Here is a 20,153-nt window from a genome sequence, read left to right on the forward strand (position 1 = left end):
TCTCTTTATGTAGTATTGTCTCTCTTAATGTAATGTTGTCTCTCTTTATGTAGTGTTGTCTCTCTTTATGTAGTGTTGTCTTAGGTCTCTCTTTATGTGGTGTTGTCTCTCTTTATGTAGTGTGGTCTCTCTTTATGTAATGTGGTCTCTCTTTATGTAGTGTTGTCTTAGGTCTCTCTTTATGTGGTGTTGTCTTAGGTCTCTCTTTATGTGGTGTTGTCTCTTTTTATGTAGAATTGTCTTAGGTCTTTATGTAGTGTTGTCTTAGGTCTCGCTTCATGTAGTGTTGTCTCTCTTTATGTAGTGTTGTCTCTCTTTATGTAGTTTTGTATCTCTTTATGTAGTGTTGTCTTAGGTCTCTCTTTATCTAGTGTTGTCTATCTTTATGTAGTGTTGTCTTAGGTCTCTCTTTATCTAGTGTTGTCTCTCTTTATGTAGTGTTGTCTCTCTTTATGTAGTGTTGTTTCGCTTAATGTAGTGTTGTCTCTCTTTATGTAGTGTTGTCTCTCTTTATGTTGTGTTGTCTTAGGTCTCTCTTTATGTGGTGTTGTCTGTCTTTATGTAGTGTGGTCTCTCTTTATGTAGTGTTGTCTCTCGTTATATAGTGTTGTGTCTCTTTAAGTAGTGTTGTCTCTCAGTTTGTAGTGCTGTCTTATGTCTCTCTTTGTGTAGTGTTGTCTTAGGTCTCTCTTTATGTAGTGTTGTCTCTCTTTCTGTAATTTTGTCTGTCTTTATGTAGTTTTGTCTCTCTTTATGTAGTTTTGTCTCCCTTTATGTATTCTTGTCTGTCTTTATGTAGTTTTGTCTCTCTTTATGTAGTGTTGTCTCCCTTTATGTATTCTTGTCTTTCTTTATGTAGTGTTGTCTTCGGTCTCTCTTAATGTAGTGTTGTCTCTTTTTATGTAGTTTGATCTCTCTTTATGTAGTTGTATCTCTCTTTATGTATTGTTATCTCTCTTTATGTAGTGTTGTCTTAGGTCTCTCTTTATGTGATGTTGTCTCTTTTTATGTAGAATTGTCTTAGGTCTTTATGTAGTGTTGTCTTAGGTCTCGCTTCATGTAGTGTTGTCTCTCTTTATGTAGTGTTGTCTCTCTTTATGTAGTTTTGTATCTCTTTATGTAGTGTTGTCTTAGGTCTCTCTTTATCTAGTGTTGTCTATCTTTATGTAGTGTTGTCTTAGGTCTCTCTTTATCTAGTGTTGTCTCTCTTTATGTAATGTTGTCTCTCTTTATGTCGTGTTGTTTCGCTTAATGTAGTGTTGTCTCTCTTTATGTAGTGTTGTCTCTCTTTATGTTGTGTTGTCTTAGGTCTCTCTTTATGTGGTGTTGTCTGTCTTTATGTAGTGTGGTCTCTCTTTATGTACTCTCGTTATATAGTGCTGTGTCTCTTTAAGTAGTGTTGTCTCTCAGTTTGTAGTGCTGTCTTATGTCTCTCTTTATGTACTGTTGTCTCTCTTTATGTAGTTTGGTCTCTCATTATGTAATGTTTTCTCTCTTTATGTAGTTTTGTCTCTCTTTATGTAGTGTTGTCTTAGGTCTCTCTTTATGTAGTGTTGTCTCTCTTCATGTAGTGTTGTCTTAGGTCTCTCTTTATCTAGTGTTGTCTCTATTTATGTAGAATTGTATTAGGTCTCTCTTAATGTAGTGTTTTCTCTCATTATGTACTGCTGTCTCTCTTTATGTTGTGTTGTCTCTCTTTGTGTGGTGTTGTCTTAGGTCTCTCTTTATGTAGCGTTGTCTCTCTGTATGTAGTGTTGTCTTTCTTAATGTAGTGTTGTCTCTCTTAATGTAGTGTTGTCTCTCTTTATGTATTCTTGTCTCTTTTTATATAGTGTTGTCTTCGGTCTCTCTTAATGTCGTGTTGTCTCTCTTTATGTAGTTTGGCCTCTCTTTATGTATTGTTGTCTCTCTTTATGTATTGTTGTCTTAGGTCTCTCTCAATGTAGTGTTGTCTCTCTTTATGTTGTTTGGTCTCCCTTTATGTAGTGTTGTCTCTCTTTATATAGTGTTGTGGTGTTGTCTCTCTTTATGTAGTTCTCTCTTTATGTACTGTTGTCTCTCTTCATGTATTGTTGTCTTAGGTCTCTCTTAATGTAGTGTTTTCTCTCATTATGTAGTCTTGTCTCTCTTTATGTAGTGTTGTCTCTCTTTATGTAGTGTTGTCTCTCTTTGTGTGGTGTTGTCTTAGGTCTCTCTTCATGTAGTGTTGTCTCTCTTTATATAGTTTTGTCTGTCTTTATGTAGTTTATCTCTCTTTATGTTGTGTTATTTTTGTTCTCTCTTTATGTAGTGTTGTCTCTCTTTATGTAGTGTTGTCTCTCTTTGTGTGGTGTTGTCTTAGGTCCCTCTTTATGTAGTGTTTTTGTCTCTTTAAGTAGTGTTGTCTCTATGTAGTGTTGTATCTCTTTATTTAGTGCTATCTTAGGTCTCTCTTTATGTAGACAACACCTATCATGGTCCACACACATCAACACAGTCGTGAAGGGGGCACGACAGTGCCTCTTCCTCCTCAGGACACTGAAAAGATTTGGCATGGGCCCTCAGATCCTCAAAAAAAACATTGAGTGTATCTTGACACGTTGCATCACCGCTTGGTATGGCAACTGCTCGGCATCCGATCACAAGGTGCTACAGACGGTAGTGCGTACGTCACAGTACATCATTGGGGCCAAGCTTCCTGCCATCAAGGCCCTCTATACCAGGCGTTGTCAGAAGAAGGCCCTAAAAAAGGCCCCAAACACCCAAGTCATAGACTGTTCTCTCTGCTACCGCACTGCAAGTGGTACCTGAGCACCAAGTCTGGGACGAACAGGACCCTGAACAGCTTCTACCCCCAAGCTATAATTCTGCTGAACAGTTAACTAAATGGATCCCGGACTGATTTTGCGCTGACTCTCTTGCCCTGGCTCTCTTGCACTGGACTCTACCCACACACTCACTGGACTCTACCCACACTCTTACTGGACTCTACCCACACACTCACTGGACTCTACCCACACACTCACTGGACTCTACCCACACACTCACTGGACTCTACCCACACACTCACTGGACTCTACCCACACACTCACTGGACTCTACCCACACACTCACTAGACTCTACCCACACACTCACTGGACTCTACCCACACACTCACTGGACTCTACCCACACTCTCACTGGACTCTACCCACACTCTCACTGGACTCTACCCACACACTCACTGGACTCTACCCACACACTCACTGGACTCTACCCACACTCTCACTGGACTCTACCCACACACTCACTGGACTCTACCCACACTCTCACTGGACTCTACCCACACACTCACTGGACTCTACCCACACACTCACTGGACTCTACCCACACACTCACTGGACTCTACCCACACTCTCACTGGGCTCTACCCACACACTCACTGGACTCTACCCACACACTCACTGGACTCTACCCACACTCTCACTGGACTCTACCCACACACTCACTGGACTCTACCCACACTCTCACTGGACTCTACCCACACTCTCACTGGACTCTACCCACACACTCACTGGACTCTACCCACACTCTCACTGGACTCTACCCACACACTCACTGGACTCTACCCACACACTCACTGGACTCTACCCACACACTCACTGGACTCTACCCACACACTCACTGGACTCTACTCACACACTCACACATACTACTCTGACACTCCAACACACACACACACACAATATGGTCACATGCACAAAACACACACACACACACATTCATATTGATTCCACACACATACTCCAGAGTGGTGCAGCGGTCTAAGGCACTGCATCTCAGTGCTAGAGGCGTCGCTACAGACCCTGGTTTGATTACAGGCTGTATCACAACCCGGCTGTGATTGGGAGTCCCATTGGGCGGAGCCTAATTGGCCCAGCGTCGTCCGGGTTTGGAAGGTGTAGGCTGTTATTTTAAATAAGAATTTGTTCTTTACTGACTTGCCTAGTTAAATAAAGGTTCAATTTAAAAAACACACACACACACACACACACGCACACGCACACACGCACGCACGCACACACACACACACATACACACACACACACACACACACACACACACACACACACACACACACACACACACACACACACACACACACTTCCCTCTTTACATATGCTGCTGCTACTCTGTTTATTATATATCCTGACTGCCTGGTCACTTTTACCCCAACCCACATGTACATACTGTATTACCTCAATTACCTCAACTACCTCGTACCCCTGCACATTGACTCAGTACTGGTACTCCTTGTATATCGCCTCGTTATATTTTTCATTGTGTAAACATTTCCTTTTTTATTTAGCAAATATTTTTCTTACTTTTTAACTCTGCATTGTTGGCAATGGGCTCGTAAGTAAGCATTCCACGGGAAAGTCTACAGCTGTTGTATTCAGTGCATGTAACATTTCATTTGATTTGATTCCTTGTTCTCCCACACAGACAGACAGGCAGACAGACAGGCAGAGAGAAAGACAGGAAGAGAGTCAGGCAGAGAGACAGACAAGAAGAGAGACAGGCAGACAGACAGGCAGAGAGACAGACACACAGGCAGAGAGAAAGACAGACAGACAGACAAGAGGCAGACAGACAGACAGACAGCTTAACAGCTTAACACGTCTGTAAGTAGACAGCATCAGTTTGGCATATAGGAAAGAATGGAGTTGGGACATCTGATTTTCTTAAATCACAGCCCTATCCACTTTTTGTCCTAGTTTACACATCCCCCAGACACATAATAGTATCTAGCAAGATGGAGCTCAACTACCTTCACTAAGACCACTGCAAAGGTTTCCCCATGCAATCGTTGGTTTCGAATCGGGATGTTCTGGCATGTCTGCCTGGTGATTTGTCGGGAGATTCTGTGTGAAGAGGACCCTCCTCGGAACGTTACCATGAGACCTAGTGGTGTTGCTGCCCTAGGTCTGGGACTACACAGAGTGGGCACCCTTGTCCCTGAGTTGGTTTGGGGGTTGCCTAGCAACCAGTTCCCGCTCTCAAGGCGATAAAGAGAAGTGGGAAGAACAACTACACCTCTGTTCCCTCTCTTTCTCTACCTCCCCTCCTCCTTGTTTCTAGCTTTATCTTCCCATCTCTCATCCTGTCTTGCACCTCTCATTCCCTCTCCCTGAAAATCTCTAAGAATACATCCTCTTTCTTTTTCTCCCCAACTCAACTCTCTCTCTCTCTTTCTCTGTCTCTCTCTGTCTCTGTCTCTCTCTGTCTCTATCTCTCTCTCTCGTTCTCTGTCTCTCTCTGTCTCTGTCTCTCTCTGTCTCTATCTCTATATCTCTCTCTCTTTCTTTCTTTCTCTCTCTCTGTTATTAAATGTCTATGTGTCTTTGTCTGTGCAGGTGAATGAGATTTACCATGACCCCTCTCTGGGAGCCAGGATCAACGTGGTGCTAGTACGAATCATCATGCTAGGCTATGGGAAGGTAAGAGAGAGGGTGTGGAGTGTTGTCACTTTTGCTTTATATCACCATATGGATTCTACATTTGCCCATAAGTAAAAATGTATGATTCCTTCAGGTTTGACTCTGTTCCTTGAAAGACTGGCTATAGTCATTTTAGCTTTTTTGGTGTGTTTTCTGCAGCTTTACACACACACACACACACACACACACACAAACACACACACACACACCCCTCTCCACACTCACAGAGGCCTACAGCCTGTTATTCCAGTGGACTGAGCAAAAGTGGAACTAAAAGCATGTGGATCCCAGGGGAGGGTTTTCAAAGTCACACGCCTTCACAGTTCAGCACCAAAGCACACAGAAAAACTGCCGTTATGCAACCGGCTTTTCCTCTGGTGGGCTGGAGCAAGGAATCATGGGAAGTCCAGACTAAGATAAAAAATCGATACTAGCCTTCAGACAGGCAGACAGAAAGACAGACAGGCAGACAGACAGACGGGCATACAGGCAGACAGACAGGCAGACAGAAAGGCAGACTGACAGGCAGACAGGCAGACAGACCCGTGGATGCTGCAGTGTGATTCTACCTATCTATCTGTTAGTGTGTGTGCACGTGCGTGCCTGTATGGTGTGTGTGTGATTGAGAAAGGACTACCCTGCAGGATGTTACTATAGATATAGGTCAGATAGAATGTAATGTTACTACCCTCGAATATGCTTTACCCCTATATCACATCATCTATATTCCTTTAAATCATATCTATATTCCTTTACCTCACAACATCTATATTCCTTTACCTCCATATCACATCATCTATATTCCTTTAAATCACATAATCTATATTCCTTTATATCATCTATATTCCTTTACCCCCATATCACATCATCTATATGCCTTTACCTCTATATCACATCATCTATATTCCTTTACCTCCATACCACATCATCTATATTCCTTCATCTCTAAATCACATCATCTATATTCCATTACCTCTAAATCACATCATCTATATTCCTTTATATAATCTATATTCCTTTACCTCCATATCACATCATCTATATTCCTTTACCTCCATACCACATCATCTATATTCCTTTATCTCTAAATCACATCATCTATATTCCTTTATATAATCTATATTCCTTTACCTCCATATCACATAATCTATATGCCTTTACCTCCATATCACATCATCTATATTCCTTTACCTCTGTATCACATCATCTATATTCCTTTACCTCTGTATCACATCATCTATATTCCTTTACCTCTGTATCACAACACCTATATTCATTTAAATCACATCATCTATGTTACTTTATATCACATCATCTATATTCCTTTATGTCACATCATCTATATTCCTTTACCTCTATATAACATAATCTACAGTGGGGAGAACAAGTATTTGATACACTGCCGATTTTGCAGGTTTTCCTACTTACAAAGCATGTAGAGATCTGTAATGTTCATCATAGGTACACTTCAACTGTGAGAGACTGAATCTAAAAGAAAAACCCAGAAAATCACATTGTATGATTTTTAAGTAATTAATTAGCATTTTATTGCATGACATAAGTATTTGATACATCAGAAAAGCAGAACTTAATATTTGGTACAGAAACTTTTGTTTTCAATTACAGAGATCATACGTTTCCTGTAGTTCTTGACCAGGTTTGCACACACTGCAGCAGGGATTTTGGCCCACTCCTCCATACAGACCTTCTACAGATCCTTCAGGTTTCGGGGCTGTCGCTACGGACTTTCAGCTCCCTCCAAAGATTTTCTATTGGGTTCAGGTCTGGAGACTGGCTAAGCCTCTCCAGGACCTTGAGATGCTTCTTACGGAGCCACTCCTTAGTTCCCTGGCTGTGTGTTTCGGGTCGTTGTCATGCTGGAAGACCCAGCCATGACCCATCTTCAATGCTCTCACTGAGGGAAGGAGGTTGTTGGCCAAGATCTCGCGATACATGGCCCCATCCATCCTCCCCTCAATACGGTGCAGTCGTCCTGTCCCTTTTGCAGAAAAGCATCCCCAAAGAATGATGTTTCCACCTCCATGCTTCACGGTTGGGATGGTGTTCTTGGGGTTGTACTCATCCTTCTTCTTCCTCCAAACACGGCAAGTGGAGTTTAGACCAAAAAGCTACATTTTTGTCTCATCAGACCACATGACCTTCTCCCATTCCTCCTCTGGAACATCCAGATGGTCATTGGCAAACTTCAGACGGGCCTGGACATGCGCTGGCTTGAGCAGGGGGACCTTGCGTGCGCTGCAGGATTTTAATCCATGACGGCGTAGTGTGTTACTAATGGTTTTCTTTGAGACTGTGGTCCCAGCTTTCTTCAGGTCATTGACCAGGTCAAATCAAATCAAATCAAATGTATTCATATAGCCCTTCGTACATCAGCTGATATCTCAAAGTGCTGTACAGAAACCCAGCCTAAAACCCCAAACAGCAAGCAATGCAGGTGTAGAAGCACGGTGGCTAGGAAAAACTCCCTAGAAAGGCCAAAACCTAGGAAGAAACCTAGAGAGGAACCAGGCTATGTGGGGTGGCCAGTCCTCTTCTGGCTGTGCCGGGTGGAGATTATAACAGAACATGGCCAAGATGTTCAAATGTTCATAAATGTCCAGCATGGTCGTATAATAATAAGGCAGAACAGTTGAAACTGGAGCAGCAGCACGGTCAGATGGACTGGGGACAGCAAGGAGTCATCATGTCAGGTAGTCCTGGGGCATGGTCCTAGGGCTCAGGTCAGTTGAAACTGGAGCAGGTCCTGCCGTGTATTTCTGGGCTGATCCCTCACCTTCCTCATGATCATTGATGCCCCACGAGGTGAGATCTTGTATGGAGCCCCAGACCGAGGGTGATTGACCGTCATCTTGAACTTCTTCCATTTTCTAATAATTGCGCTAACAGTTGTTGCCTTCTCACCAAGCTGCTTGCCTATTGTCCTGTAGCCTATCCCAGCCTTGTGCAGGTCTACAATTTTATCCCTGATATCCTTACACAGCTCTCTGGTCTTGGCCATTGTGGAGAGGTTGTAGTCTGTTTGATTGAGTGTGTGGACAGGTGTCTTTTATACAGGTAACGACTTCAAACAGGTTCAGTTAATACAGGTAATGAGTGGAGAACAGGAGGGATTCTTAAAGAAAAACTAACAGGTCTGTGAGAGCCGGAATTCTTACTGGTTGGTATGTGATCAAATACTTATGTCATGCAATAAAATGCTAATTAATTACTTAAAAATCATACAATGAGATTTTCTGGATTTTTGTTTTAGATTCCGTCTCTCACAGTTGAAGTGTACCTCTGATAAAAAATTACAGAACTCTACATGCTTTGTAGGTAGGAAAATCGGCAGTGTATCACATACTTGTTCTCCCCACTGTATATTCCTTTATATCACATCATCTGTATTCCTTTATATCACATCATCTATATTCCTTTATATCACATCATCTGTATTCCTTTGTCACATTCTCTATATTCTTTTACCTCTATATCACATCATCTGTATTCCTTTTTATCACATCATCTATGTTCCTTCACCTCTGTATCATATCATCTATATTCCTTTACCTCTATATCATATCATCTGTATTCCTTTTTATCATATCATCTATGTTCCTTCACCTCTGTATCATATAATCTATATTCCTTTACCTCTATATCACATCATCTATATTCCTTTACCTCTATATCACATCAACTATATTCCTTTTTATCACATCATCTATTTTCCTTTACCTCTATATCACATCATCTATTTTCCTTTACCTCCATATCACATCATATATATTCCTTTACCTCCATATCACATCATCTATATTCCTTTACCTCTGTATCACATCATCTATATTCCTTTACCTCTGTATCACATCATCTATATTCCTTTACCTCTGTATCACATCATCTATATTCCTTTACCTCCATATCACATCATCTATATTCCTTTACCTCCATATCACATCATCTATTTTCCTTTTTATCACATCATCTATTTTCCTTTACCTCTATATCACATCAACTATATTCCTTTTTATCACATCATCTATTTTCCTTTACCTCTATATCACATCATCTATATGCCTTTACCTCCATATCACATAATCTATATTCCTTTACCTCCATATCACATCATCTATATTCCTTTACCTCTGTATCACATCATCTATATTCCTTTACCTCCATATCACATAATCTATATTCCTTTACCTCCATATCACATCATCTATATTCCTTTACCTCTGTATCACATCATCTATATTTCTTTACCTCCATATCACATCATCTATATTCCTTTATATCACATCATCTATATTCCTTTACCTCTGTATCACATCATCTATATGCCTTTACCTCCATATCACATCATCTATATTCCTTTATATCACATCATCTATATTCCTTTACCTCTGTATCACATCATCTATATTCCTTTATATCACATCATCTATATTCCTTTACCTCTGTATCACATCATCTATATTCCTTTACCTCCATATCACATAATCTATATTCCTTTACCTCCATATCACATCATCTATATTCCTTTACCTCTGTATCACATCATCTATATTCCTTTACCTCCATATCACATAATCTATATTCCTTTACCTCCATATCACATCATCTATATTCCTTTACCTCTGTATCACATCATCTATATTGCTTTACCTCCATATCACATAATCTATATTCCTTTACCTCCATATCACATCATCTATATTCCTTTACCTCTGTATCACATCATCTATATTTCTTTACCTCCATATCACATCATCTATATTCCTTTAAATCACATCATCTATATTCCTCTACATCACATCATCTATATTTCTTTACCTCCATATCACATCATCTATATTCCTTTATATCACATCATCTATATTCCTTTATATCACATCATCTATATTCCTCTACATCACATCATCTATATTCCTCTACATCACATCATCTATATTCCTCTACATCACATCATCTATATTCCTCTACATCACATCATCTATATTCCTTTTATATCACATCATCTATATTCCTCTATATCACATCATCTATATTACTTTATATCACATCATCTATAATCCTTTACCTCTATATCACATCATCTGTATTCCTTTTATCACATCATCTATGTTCCTTCACCTCTGTATCATATCATCTATATTCCTTTACCTCTATATCACATCATCTGTATTCCTTTTTATCACATCATCTGTTCCTTCACCTCTGTATCATATCATCTATATTCCTTTACCTCCATATCACATCATATATATTCCTTTACCTCTATATCATAATCATATTAATCACATCATATTCCTTTACCTCTGTATCACATCATCTATATTTCTTTACCTCCATATCACATCATCTATATTCCTTTAAATCACATCATCTATATTCCTCTACATCACATCATCTATATTTCTTTACCTCCATATCACATCATCTATATTCCTTTATATCACATCATCTATATTCCTTTATATCACATCATCTATATTCCTCTACATCACATCATCTATATTCCTCTACATCACATCATCTATATTCCTCTACATCACATCATCTATATTCCTCTACATCACATCATCTATATTCCTTTTATATCACATCATCTATATTCCTCTATATCACATCATCTATATTACTTTATATCACATCATCTATAATCCTTTACCTCTATATCACATCATCTGTATTCCTTTTTATCACATCATCTATGTTCCTTCACCTCTGTATCATATCATCTATATTCCTTTACCTCTATATCACATCATCTGTATTCCTTTTTATCACATCATCTGTTCCTTCACCTCTGTATCATATCATCTATATTCCTTTACCTCCATATCACATCATATATATTCCTTTACCTCTATATCACATCATCTGTATTCCTTTTTATCACATCATCTATGTTCCTTCACCTTTGTATCATATCATCTATATTCCTTTACCTCTATATCACATCAACTATATTCCTTTTTATCACATCATCTATTTTCCTTTACCTCTGTATCATATAATCTATATTCCTTTACCTCCATATCACATCATATATATTCCTTTACCTCCATATCACATCATCTATATTCCTTTACCTCTGTATCACATCATCTATATTCCTTTACCTCTGTATCACATCATCTATATTCCTTTACCTCTGTATCACATCATCTATATTCCTTTACCTCTGTATCACATCATCTATATTTCTTTACCTCCATATCACATCATCTATATTCCTTTAAATCACATCATCTATATTCCTCTACATCACATCATCTATATTTCTTTACCTCCATATCACATCATCTATATTCCTTTATATCACATCATCTATATTCCTTTATATCACATCATCTATATTCCTCTACATCACATCATCTATATTCCTCTACATCACATCATCTATATTCCTCTACATCACATCATCTATATTCCTCTACATCACATCATCTATATTCCTTTTATATCACATCATCTATATTCCTCTATATCACATCATCTATATTACTTTATATCACATCATCTATAATCCTTTACCTCTATATCACATCATCTGTATTCCTTTTTATCACATCATCTATGTTCCTTCACCTCTGTATCATATCATCTATATTCCTTTACCTCTATATCACATCATCTGTATTCCTTTTTATCACATCATCTGTTCCTTCACCTCTGTATCATATCATCTATATTCCTTTACCTCCATATCACATCATATATATTCCTTTACCTCTATATCACATCATCTGTATTCCTTTTTATCACATCATCTATGTTCCTTCACCTTTGTATCATATCATCTATATTCCTTTACCTCTATATCACATCAACTATATTCCTTTTTATCACATCATCTATTTTCCTTTACCTCTGTATCATATAATCTATATTCCTTTACCTCCAAATCACATCATATATATTCCTTTATATCACATCATCTATATTCCTCTACATCACATCATCTATATTCCTCTACATCACATCATCTATATTCCTCTACATCACATCATCTATATTCCTCTACATCACATCATCTATATTCCTTTTATATCACATCATCTATATTCCTCTATATCACATCATCTATATTCCTCTATATCACATCATCTATATTCCTCTACATCACATCATCTATATTCCTCTATATCACATCATCTCTATTTCTCTATACACATAATATATATTCCTTTATATCACATCATCTATATTTTTTTACCCCCATATCACATCATCTATATTCCTCTACATCACATCATGTATATTACTCTATATCACATCATCTGTATTCCTCTACATCACATCATCTGTATTCCTCTACATCACATCATCTGTATTCCTCTACATCACATCATCTATATTCCTCTACATCACATCATCTTCATTCCTTTATATCACATCATCTATATTCCTTTATATCACATCATCTATATTCCTTTATATCACATCATCTATATTCCTTTATATCACATCATCTCTATTCCTCTATACACATAATATATATTCCTCTATATCACATCATCTATATTTCTTTACCCCCATATCACATCATCTATATTCCTCCATATCACATCATCTATATTTCTTTACCCCCATATCACATCATCTATATTCCTCTACATCACATCATCTATTTTCATCTACATCACATCATCTGTATTCCTCTACATCACATCATCTATATTCCTCTACATCACATCATCTATATTCTTACATCACATCATCTATATTCCTCTATATCACATCATCTTCATTCCTTTATATCACATCATCTATATTCCTCTACATCACATCATCTTCATTCCTTTATATCACATCATCTTCATTCCTTTATATCACATCATCTATATTCCTTTATATCATCTATATTTCTTTACCCCCATATCACATCATCTATATTCCTCTACATCACATCATCTATATTCCTCTACATCACATCATCTATATTCCTCTACATCACATCATCTATATTCCTCTACATCACATCATCTATATTCCTTTTATATCACATCATCTATATTCCTCTATATCACATCATCTATATTCCTCTACATCACATCATCTATATTCCTTTTATATCACATCATCTATATTCCTTTATATCACATCATCTATATTCCTCTACATCACATCATCTATATTCCTCTACATCACATCATCTTCATTCCTTTATATCACATCATCTTCATTCCTTTATATCACATCATCTGTATTCCTTTATATCACATCATCTGTATTCCTCTACATCACATCATCTTCATTCCTTTATATCACATCATCTTCATTCCTCTATATCACATCATCTGTATTCCTCTACATCACATCATCTATATTCCTCTATATCACATCATCTGTATTCCTCTACATCACATCATCTATATTCCTCTACATCACATCATCTGTATTCCTCTACATCACATCATCTGTATTCCTCTACATCACATCATCTATATTCCTCTACATCACATCATCTGTATTCCTCTACATCACATCATCTATATTCCTTTTATATCACATCATCTATATTCCTCTACATCACATCATCTATATTCCTCTACATCACATCATCTTCATTCCTTTATATCACATCATCTATATTCCTTTACCTTCATTTCACATCATCTATATTCCTCTATATCACATCATGTATATTACTCTATATCACATCATCTGTATTCCTCTACATCACATCATCTGTATTCCTCTACATCACATCATCTGTATTCCTCTACATCACATCATCTATATTCCTCTACATCACATCATCTTCATTCCTTTATATCACATCATCTATATTCCTTTATATCATCTATATTCCTTTACCTTCATTTCACATCATCTATATTCCTCTATATCACATCATCTATATTCCTCTATATCACATCATCTGTATTCCTCTACATCACATCATCTATATTCCTCTATATCACATCATCTGTATTCCTTTATATCACATCATCTATATTCCTCTATATCACATCATCTGTATTCCTTTATATCACATCATCTGTATTCCTCTACATCACATCATCTATATTCCTCTACATCACATCATCTTCATTCCTTTATATCACATCATCTTCATTCCTTTATATCACATCATCTATATTCCTTTACCTCTATATCACATCATCTGTATTCCTCTACATCACATCATCTTCATTCCTTTATATCACATCATCTATATTCCTTTATATCATCTATATTCCTTTACCTCTATATTACATAATTTATATTCCTTTACCTCTATATCACATCATCTATATTCCTCTACATCACATCATCTATATTCCTCTATATCACATCATCTATATTCCTTTATATCACATCATCTATATTCCTTTATATCACATCATCTATATTCCTTTATATCATCTATATTCCTTTACCTCTATATTACATAATTTATATTCCTTTACCTCTATATCACATCATCTATATTCCTCTACATCACATCATCTATATTCCTCTATATCACATCATCTATATTCCTTTATATCATCTATATTCCTTTACCTCTATATTACATAATTTATATTCCTTTACCTCTATATCACATCATCTATATTCCTCTACATCACATCATCTATATTCCTCTATATCACATCATCTATATTCCTTTATATCATCTATATTCCTTTACCTCTATATTACATAATTTATATTCCTTTACCTCTGTATCACATCATCTATATTCCTCTACATCACATCATCTATATTCCTCTATATCACATCATCTATATTCCTCTACATCACATCATCTATATTCCTTTATATCATCTATATTCCTTTACCTCTATATTACATAATTTATATTCCTTTACCTCTGTATCACATCATCTACATTCCTCTACATCACATCATCTATATTCCTCTATATATATACACACTCACAAGCACACAAACACACACTGGCATGCACACACACACTCACACACAAACAGACGCACTCATAGACCGTCTGTCATGGCCCCGCCCCTATCCTCATGCAGCTCAGGCCAGATCTCCGGCTGTCCATCATCCCCAATTACTGTGGCAACGGAGCAGTGCACACAGGCAGCCTGCAGATCGGCCAAATGACCCTGAACACATACACAAACACACAAACACACACTCACATAGATATGTTAGTGTGCCGCGTACACTTCATACTCCATCATGTGAGCAAAGAAGCGGTCATACTGTGTCTTCACTGCAGCACAGAGAGGCTGAACTGAACCGTGTGTATGTTGAAAATAGAAGGAGAGATAGAATAGAAAGGAGTGGCTGACACAGTAAGAAAGATTAGGAGAGGTGAAGGAGAGAAAGTGTGAAGGGTGTGAAGGGTCTATATGTGTGAAGTGTGAAGGGTCTATATGTGGGTGTATGTATTATTCTGGGAAAATGTAACCATTCTGTACATGTTTTTGTTTGGATTTCACAAAGTCAAAACATTTCTGTTAGACAGGTGTGTATGTGCAGTAGGAGAATGTCTTTAAATGTTTGTGGTTTTAGGCAAGCATGTATGCACCCCCATAACTCCCAAGGTATATTAGCTTAGCTTGGCCCCAGGACCACCCTGTGGCTGACTGCCACTGCAGCACTGCCACCGACTGGTCATAGCAGCAATAATAGGATGCATGAGAAGCTCTTGTCACTGAGCGAGCCTGATTGAAGAGACACATGAATGTCTGTCTGAACATCTGCAACAATGTTTTTTCCTTTTCCCTCTCTCTCTCCCCGTCTCGCTCTCTCCTCTGTCTCCCCCTCTCTCTTTCTCTCTCCCCCTCTTTCTCTCTCCCCGTTTCGCTCTCTCCCCTGTCTCCCCTCTCTCTTTCTCTCTCCCCCTCTTTCTCTGTCCTCCTCTTTCTCTGTCCCCCTCTTTTCTCTCCCCGTCTCGCTCTCTCCCCTGTCTCCCCCTCTCTCTTTCTCTCTCCCCTGTCTCCCCTCTCTCTTTCTCTCTCCCCTGTCTCCCCCTCTCTCTCTTCTTTCTCTCTCCCCCTCTTTCTTTCTCTCTTCCACTCTTTCTCTCTCACATTCTTTCTCTCTCCCCTGTCTCCCCCTCTCTCTTTCTCTCTCCCCCTCTTTCTCTCCCCCCGTCTCGCTCTCTCTCCCCATCTCCCCCTCTCTCTCGCTCTCTATTGCTCTATCTACTCTCTCTCTCTCTCTACTCTCCCTCTCTCTCTACTCTCCCTCTCTCTCTAGTCTATGAGTCTGATAGAGTTGGGGAACCCGTCTCAGAGTCTGGAGAATGTGTGTCGCTGGGCCTTCCTGCAGCAGAAACAGGAGACAGGAGATGCAGAGTACCACGACCACGCTATCTTCCTCACACGACAGGAGTTTGGGCCTACTGGCATGCAGGGTAATAAACACACACTTACACGTACATACATACAGACATGCACACAATCACAGATGCGCGCACACACACACACACACACCACCCAGTTGTATTATGTGTGTTGTTGTTTTTGGTTTAGTGGTGTTTAGTACAGACAGAGTGAGAGCAGACTAGCAACATGTCTCAGGGGAGTTAGCTAGCTCTAAAGCTGCCCTTGGCTTCAGCTTTGGGCTGGAGAGAAAATCAATACACTACAGCCACAGACCTGCTAGTGAGAACAGAACAGACACTACAGCCACAGACCTGCTAGTGAGAACAGAACAGACACTACAGCCACAGACCTGCTAGTGAGAACAGAGCAGAGAGACTACAGCCACAGACCTTCTAGTGAGAACAGAGCAGAGAGACTCCAGTCCCAGACCTGCTAGTGGGACAGAACAGAGACTAAAGTCACAGACCTGCTAGTGAGAACAGAACAGACACTACAGCCACAGACCTGCTATTGAGAACAGAACAGAGCAGAACAGAGACTACAGTCACAGACCTGCTAGTGAGAACAGAACAGAGACTACAGTCACAGACCTGCTAGTGAGAACAGAGAGAGACTAGAGCCACAGACCTGCTAGGTAAAACAGAGAGACTACAGCCACAGACCTTCTAGGTAAAACAGAGAGAGACTACAGCCACAGACCTGCTAGCGAGAACAGAGAGAGACTACAGCCACAGACCTGCTAGCCACTAGAGAGAACAAATCCCTGAGAGACAGTGACAGGGCATTCTCTGAGAGCTGTACAAGAGACACAGTCAGGTCACTGAGCTCTAGCTTCTGAGAGGTTCCTGTTTGGTGTGAGTAGGTCAAAGTTGAATTTATTGTAATTCACAATGCTACATACTATCCGCACTAACCATACAATTTGTGACGTAAACTGAGTAGTGTAGTATGCTTATTAGTCAAAGTATGGATAGAGTTAGTAAGCCAAAAGTTTGCGGATGTTGTACTACATTCGCCAAAATACGAAGTATACAAGGAATGGACACTATTTACGTAATGCAATTCTTCAGAAAATGGGCGTGGCTTCACATCGTTCTCAGATTTGAAGAAAATGGCGGAAAATATGCTGCCAAAATCCGACGAGATCAGATATAACAATGTGTTGCTTTAACTAATTATGACAAATGTTAAGAACATTTTGAGTAATGTAATAAAGTAATGACTTTTCAAAAAAGTTATGTTGGCTGACAATTTATTAACTACACTGTCCTTACGAACCGCATAGCATATCATTACAGCAGTATGTACCGCTTTCTGTTTGGCCACCTATTGTAACATTAGTTGGTTACATCGAACTTGCCAGTATATTTACTTTATGCTATCTAACTACCTATCCAATGTGAATTGACTTGATTATTCACGTCATTCAGAGTTTAGCTAAATGATGTAGTCGTTCGAAATCTACTCCGATTTCAAAGCGCTCTCGCCTGACTGACAGAGGCTGAGCTCAGAATAACTGATGAATGTGCGAACACTCAACACCCATTGAATGTGGCCGGTGCCAGTAAACGTTGGCAAAAAAAGGTAATTAAATTGTTGCCAACAGCATAGTCACTAACGCTCTGGTTAACATGAAAACTGCCTAACCAGCTAACTTGTCAGAGGTAGGTCTTCTCTCATTTGTGTCTGGGAGAAGCCAATGACTGGAATGATGAGGTCTGAACACTCGGATCAACCCTACTCCTCGGCCACAGCGTCCTGTGTACGCTCTCAATTTATAAATGACAATCTGACAACGCCCTGAATACACGAACGCCCTGAGCACACTCTGGCACTCCAGATTGAATTTACAAACACACCCAAAGTCTAGTAATTTGTTATGCTAACAAGCTAGCAATAGGTTGCATAGCAACAGCATCAACTCCCGGTAGACAGGCGAAGAGCTAGTACCCTCAACCGAAAGGATATACTAAAATTACGGTACACTAAAATGAACTAATAGCATATAGTATGTGTTATATACTAATTAAGTATGTAGTATACAGTATGTTAGTATGGGTATTCAAACACAACACTCTTTCTTCCTCCCTTTATTCTTACTGATCCCTGACCACCCTTCTTTCTTTCTATTACAACTTCCCTGCCTCTCCTCCCTCCCTCCTCTCTTCCTTCCTCTCTCCCTGCCTCTCCTCCCTCCTCTCTTCCTTCCTCTCTCCCTGCCTCTCCTCCCTCCCTCCTCTCTTCCTTCCTCTCTCCCTCCCTCCTCTCTCCCTGCCTCTCCTCCCTCCCTCCTCTCTTCCTGCCTCTCCTCCCTCCCTCCTCTCTTCCTGCCTCTCCTCCCTCCCTCCTCTCTTCCTGCCTCTCCTCCCTCCCTCCTCTCTTCCTTCCTCTCTCCCTCCCTCCTCTCTTCCTTCCTCTCTCCCTCCCTCCTCTCTTCCTTCCTCTCTCCCTCCCTCCTCTCTTCCTGCCTCTCCTCCCTCCTCTCTTCCTGCCTCTCCTCCCTCCCTCCTCTCTTCCTGCCTCTCCTCCCTCCCTCCTCTCTTCCTTCCTCTCTCCCTGCCTCTCCTCCCTCCTCTCTTCCTTCCTCTCTCCCTGCCTCTCCTCCCTCCCTCCCTCTCTTCCTTCCTCTCTCCCTGCCTCTCCTCCCTCCCTCCTCTCTCCTGCCTGCCTCTCCTCCCTACCTCCTCTCTTCCTGCCTCTCCTCCCTCCCTCCTCTCTTCCTGCCTCTCCTCCCTCCCTCCTCTCTTCCTGCCTCTCCTCCCTCCCTCCTCTCTTCCTCTCCTCCCTCCCTCCTCTCTTCCCTGCCTCTCCTCCCTCCCTCCCTCCTCTCTTCCTTCCTCTCTCCCTCCCTCCTCTCTTCCTTCCTCTCTCCTTCCCTCCTCTCTTCCTGCCTCTCCTCCCTCCCTCCTCTCTTCCTGCCTCTCCTCCCTCCCTCCTCCCTCTCTTCCTTCCTCTCTCCCTCCTCCTCTCTTCCTGCCTCTCCTCCCTCCCTCCTCTCTTCCTTCCTCTCTCCCTCCTCCTCTCTTCCTGCCTCTCCTCCCTCCCTCCTCTCTTCCTTCTTCTCTCCCTCCTCCTCTCTTCCTGCCTCTCCTCCCTCCCTCCTCTCTTCCCTGCCTCTCCTCCCTCCCTCCTCTCTTCCTTCCTCTCTCCCTCCTCTCTTCCTTCCTCTCCCTCCTCCTCTCTTCCTTCCTCTCCTCCCTCCCTCCCTCTCTTCCTTCCTCTCTCCCTCCTCCTCTCTTCCTGCCTCTCCTCCCTCCCTCCTCTCTTCCTGCCTCTCCTCCCTCCTCCTCTCTTCCTTCCTCTCCTCCCTCCTCCTCTCTTCCTGCCTCTCCTCCCTCCTCTCTTCCTTCCTCTCTCCCTCCTCCTCTCTTCCTGC

At 40.3% G+C, this 20,153-nt stretch overlaps 1 protein-coding gene across 1 annotated transcript in view; it reads left to right on the top strand.

Moving 5' to 3' along the window:
- LOC112257039 (A disintegrin and metalloproteinase with thrombospondin motifs 2) overlaps nt 1–20,153 on the top strand; it is a 139,774-nt gene that overhangs the window by 97,879 nt on the left and 21,742 nt on the right. Inside the window, exons 3-4 of the mRNA XM_042325849.1 lie at nt 5,376–5,459; nt 16,650–16,806. Of these exons, the coding sequence (XP_042181783.1) occupies nt 5,376–5,459; nt 16,650–16,806 (241 nt within the window). The remainder of the gene's footprint in view (nt 1–5,375; nt 5,460–16,649; nt 16,807–20,153) is intronic.

Source organism: Oncorhynchus tshawytscha, linkage group LG08, assembly GCF_018296145.1.
Source record: "Oncorhynchus tshawytscha isolate Ot180627B linkage group LG08, Otsh_v2.0, whole genome shotgun sequence".
Lineage (NCBI taxonomy): Eukaryota > Metazoa > Chordata > Actinopteri > Salmoniformes > Salmonidae > Oncorhynchus > Oncorhynchus tshawytscha.